Raw genomic sequence first — 5,313 nt, 5'->3', positions numbered from 1 at the left:
GACATTACCTAATGATATACTCATCCCCAGCTGACATTACCTAATGATATGAGGGGGGGGGGGGGGGGATAACCACAAACATTAGCCCATATCTGTCTTTGTAGTCCCTCTGATTCCAAAACCAGACAGTCTCTGCATGTGTTAAGCAACCATTGGCTTCTCTAACAAGTGAGATTATGGGAATGTCTAATGAAGGTACCATTCGCGCAGTAACTGAACTCCCCTGTTTTTTTTAAATGCCACTTCTCAGAAACCCGCCACTTATCCGTTCTAATTAGCATAATCTTATTTAGTGTGAGTAAACAAGCAAACAGGCGGGACAAGCGAGAGGAGAAAAACAGCAAAACAACACAATAAGTAACCTAGTTTAATGAAAAGAAAAGAGAAAAACAGTAAAAGAATGCAAATGACGACCTTGATTCTGTGATATCTTTTATTTTATTTTTTTTTCGCGGAGCTTCCCGTTGCATTGACTGATGCTGCCATTTATTACACCGTGAGGCCGTGAGAACACCGTGCGCAGGCGCGTTGCCTGCAGGGTGCATATTCAGCAAGGTACGGGTATCATCTGCTTGTTGACTCCCCCGTTCGCTAAATCCTTGGAGCGCGCACACAAACCTAGTTCTTGTAGGGACCCACTTGCATCACGGGTGACCTGGCTTGGGGACCCACTGCTCACTGGACGAGTGGAGGCCTAGTCCTACTCATATAACCTGCTCGATATGGTTCAACTTATATTTGTTTGCCTTGTACTGTCAGGATTTGTTCTTCATCGAACGACGTTAAAGAAACTAGGCTGTATCTCAGTTAACTGAACAGTGTTTTATAATGGTTTTGCAAAGACAAAGGAAATCCGTATCACACATGGAAAGCAATAGATAACAGTCGGTCAGAGATCGCTTACTCTGCACCGTGAGTAAAAAAAATACTTTATACAGAATGCGTGAGTAGTCTATTGTTACAGAAGGTTCGTTGAATTAAAATTGGTCTCAACATGTGCATTACACGTATTTAAAGTGGGGTCACAAATACCACAGTTTAATATAATACTTATAATACTTTCGTGATGCAATTCCATATAACTGCATAGTAGCTACATTATTGACTTATTTTACATTGCAATACGGTCAGTTTACTATCGTAACAATATTGTACTATACAGCATAGTTGGGCTATATTATTGTCATCACGGTAGAGTAGCCCACATTGCATAAGGACAACTCAATGATCTTACTGACAACATTTGTCACTGAGGATTTATTTGAATAAATAGGTACAGCTAAATAATAAATTACACTAGTATTATTATTATTATCATCATTATTATTATTATTATACTATGTACTTCATGTTTCATGCTTTTTCCTCTAATTTGTGACTTGTTCCATATTTCTTGGACAATGACCTTGTCAACTTCAGTTATGTCAGAGCGTCAGAGCGTCTCTTGTTTTCTCTCTTCTATCGCCTGGCCACACAAAAAAAGAGGCCTGCACTGATGTGAGTCCATATTGGACCCATTGAAATGTTACTGATCGTAACCGTTAAAAACAATTTTGCACGCTTCATTTATATTAACGTTAACATGCACTTTAACGGCTTGAGTCTTGGCTCACGCCGTCAGCTGTTGGTTGCTCAAGGGGTCGTCGGGTTAAAACAATAAGCCCCGCATTAACTCAAACCGTAATCAGCGCCTTTAAATGGGCGCGGGCGGAGTGTGTGTGTGTGTGTGTGTGTGTTGTGGCGTTGTGTGTGTTTAACGACAGAAGATTCACATATTGCACCACAAAGCTTAATCATTATTCGTTGATTAAAGAGCCTGAATGAGTTTGTAATATTGCTTTAATTTTCACAGCAAAAAAAACAAAAACGAAGGATTATCGAAGTGTCCTGTCAAATTATGATCATGTGTATTATTATATTTTCTGAGGAATTATAGCATTTCGTTTAGAAAACGAACAAGCAAACAAATAATCTCACATGTCGGCTAATTAAAAGTAAAAATGTTTCATTAGTCGGCTTTTCATCATGAAACTATGCATTCATTTACAGTTATCCAATATTGTCTTTGACCATTCACATGTATTGATTCTTTCCTATAACATGGATTAGGCCAACTGGAGTGGTGAAAATAATACGATGGTATCGGGGAGTTATATCACCACTCAGTCAGGTATCTTATATAAATACGACAGAATAATATTGCGAAAGTGTAAATAATAAGAAATAAAACAGCTCGTTCTATTTTTCCACCGAAAAGTCGAATCTTTTTCGAGAAAAAAAAAAAAGTTTTTCTGCAAGGAATGTTTTATTTTAAAAATAGGCTCCATTAATTGACGTAAAGCCTACGTTTTTATTTGATATAATGACAATTATTTCCTGATCTGGTGGTCAATACGTTTTTTTTTTTTTTGCATACTTCTTTCTTGTCGGTCACTAAAACATCTACATGCCTCAACAATGTCATTCCCTCGCAAGATCCCATATGCAGAGTGTGTCTAATTCATTATTTTAAACGAAGCTACAATTTCTTTGTAATGACATCAGATTTGAAGAACCCCTAACTCCTCCAAGCCTCCTCCCTGTCCCGGTTCGCAAGCAGCCCATTGGTGGATGACAGTAGGTCGGAAAAGCAATGGCATTGTCCTGGTGACTTGCCCCCCGTCGGATACTTAAGTCCGCTATAAAACCATGTCAACGTGCTCGTGCATGCCAAATGGGCTGTCAGTTGTGATTGGGGAGTAACAAGTGGATTCAACAGCAACACTTTCTCTGCACCGAGCTGCGTTCTACATCTCTCGGTATGTTTCACGTCTGCTCTCCGGGATAATATTGATAGTAGGCTTATGGCATTTAGGCAACTGTGATTTCTGTCATAAAAAAAATTATCCTAATTTGAGAATGAACATATTGACCATCATGAGTAAAATAACTTTCAAGAACCTTCTCCTGAACTTTCGTGGATGTGTTTGTTTACCTTCTCGTTACTCCAGCATTGAACATTGAATTAGTTTGAAAGTATATTCTTAGGAAATATTCACACGGTTTTAACGTGTAATGCTAGCGTGGTTGTGAAAAAATCTGAATGCTAAATGGTTTGTTTACTTTTCTTTCCGTAGACTATTGCGCTGTCTGAATTAAACCTGAGCATCATCATGGACTCCGATACCAGCCGAGTGTCTAGCCGACCTTCCTCCCCCGAAGTGCATGATATGTTTCTGCATGCGATGAAGAAGCATATGGTAGGCTTCTCCGGTACTGTCTCGTCCACACAGAGCGACTCTCCACCGGAGATACCGGCGGACATGCGGAGCCTCTCCGATGATGACGATGATATCACTCTGAAAATGCTGTCAAAGAAGGACCGTAAACTGCTTTCGGAGAACGAGCTGCAGGGGATGCGACTGAAAATCAACAGCCGTGAGCGGAAGAGGATGCACGACCTTAACATCGCCATGGACGGTCTCCGGGAGGTTATGCCTTACGCGCACGGGCCCTCGGTGCGCAAGCTTTCCAAAATCGCCACTCTCCTCCTGGCGAGAAACTACATCTTGATGTTGAGCAACTCGCTGGAGGAGATGAAGAGACTGGTCAGTGAGATCTATGGCAGCGGACACCACAGCAGCTTCCACCCCTCCGCCTGTGGGACCATGGCGCACACTGGGCCACTGCCCGGCCATCCGACTGTTTCTCACGCCTCCCACCCGGTGCACCACCCACTTCTTCCCCCGGCGGTCTCCACCGCAGCCTCTCTCTCAGCAACGGGTCTTACCTCGATCAGACCCCACCATGGACTCCTGAAGGCGCCCTCGGCCGGCCCGGGCCCCCTGGGCAGCAGCTTCCATCACTGGGGCGCAGGGATGCCCTGTCCGTGCAGCATGTGCCAGGTGCCACCTCCACATGTGTCCGGCATGAGCGCTGTCACCATGTCCAGGCTGACGAGTGACTCCAAATGACATGAACACTTATCATAGAACGAGAGCAGGAGAAAAGTGAAAATAACTTTCGGCTGTAGACGTCACCCTGCATCTTAGTCCATATCAACACCTTTTACATTTTATTTATCTGTTGCTGAAATTAGCTTTGGATTGAGCCAGCAGAAATTCCTTACTTTATAAAAACTGGAAGAGCGCTACTAACATAGCATTTTGTAACAGTATATAGCGTAATTAATAAAAGGTGCTTTATGACACATTTTAATATTCAGTAATGGCCATCAATTCACTGGTTTCTTACATTGTGGCTGCCAGGAATATACACCATTCACATGGAATTACTGATGTCTTTTAATGTCATGTTCTTGATAATTATTTAATATAATGTTCTTGATCATTATTTCATGTAATGTTCTTGATCATTATTGAACTTTAAGACTAGCCCATTCCCGAGACCGAATAAACTAAAAGACAATACTTAGATATAGCAAACTGGATGAGAACACAATGGTAATGTAGATTGTAAATATGTAGATTCAGAATTCTGTTTATATAGTACGAGAGATTTTATATCAAGCCTTTTTTTGGTTAATGTTTTTTTGGATTGACCCCCGTTAGCATGTCTGCTCTCAGCCACGTAGCGCTCTGGTACCATGTTGCACCTGCTTCTGTCCTCTGTCCTCTTGTATAATATGTCCCTTCAGTGTTCTCTCTTCGACGTCACTGCCGTCACTGCCTAGATGTCTGCTTTCGTGTGGACGTTTCTATTCCCATTGTGTGTTGCCACGCATGCCAGTCACCGCACGACACCATAAACGATCACTTCTTTATGTTTTATATATATATATATATAAAAAAAAAAAGTGCTTAAATGATATTTATTTACTTATTTTCAATGGGATTTCAAATGAATCAATGACGATGATTATCTTGGGATTTTAAATGTTAAATAAAAACAAGTTTAATAATGACATATTTTGTTGCCTATTCGTTATTGATGTCCTCCTCTTGCAACAAAACATCAACGCTTAAAGTTCCACGTAAAGTTGTAAGGAACACATGCACAGGCTAAATGACCCCCAATAAGAGCCATTGTAGTCTAAATGGTGAACCTCAAATGGGGCATCTAAGCAATAGCTAACCCGGTTGTTTTATTCTAAAGTGTCTTTGGCATTTGGAGACAAGCAGAAACACCTTAGGTTTTAAGCTGTGCTTGGTAGCCTGATAGTGGGTCAACATACACAGTTTTGTAAATAAAATAAAAAATAAACGTAGTTTCTTAATTTTCATTTAGCAATTATATAAAATGAATTGTATAGCCTATCAAGTTCCAGCCAGTTTTAGCCTTGCTTCGTTTTGGATAACTTGCGATGTAGCTGAT

General features: G+C 40.9%; 1 protein-coding gene across 1 annotated transcript; it reads left to right on the top strand.

Annotated features, from left to right (window-relative positions):
* The first annotated feature begins 2,687 nt into the window (after positions 1-2,687).
* Positions 2,688-4,903, top strand: LOC112075819 (oligodendrocyte transcription factor 2). Its single transcript, XM_024142754.2, has 2 exons — positions 2,688-2,798; positions 3,117-4,903. Exon 2 carries the CDS (start codon positions 3,153-3,155, stop codon positions 3,951-3,953), a length of 801 nt encoding a protein of 266 aa, XP_023998522.1. The 5' UTR covers positions 2,688-2,798; positions 3,117-3,152; the 3' UTR covers positions 3,954-4,903.
* The last annotated feature ends 410 nt before the right edge of the window (positions 4,904-5,313 follow it).

This window comes from Salvelinus sp. IW2-2015, unplaced genomic scaffold, assembly GCF_002910315.2.
Source record: "Salvelinus sp. IW2-2015 unplaced genomic scaffold, ASM291031v2 Un_scaffold3418, whole genome shotgun sequence".
In the NCBI taxonomy this organism is placed as follows: Eukaryota; Metazoa; Chordata; class Actinopteri; order Salmoniformes; family Salmonidae; genus Salvelinus; species Salvelinus sp. IW2-2015.
This window is presented reverse-complemented; position numbering and strand designations above follow the sequence as displayed.

Coding starts and splice junctions, on each gene's coding strand:
- LOC112075819 (XM_024142754.2), top strand. CDS start 3,153: ATGGACTCCGATACCAGCCGAGTGTCTAGCCGACCTTCCTCCCCCGAA.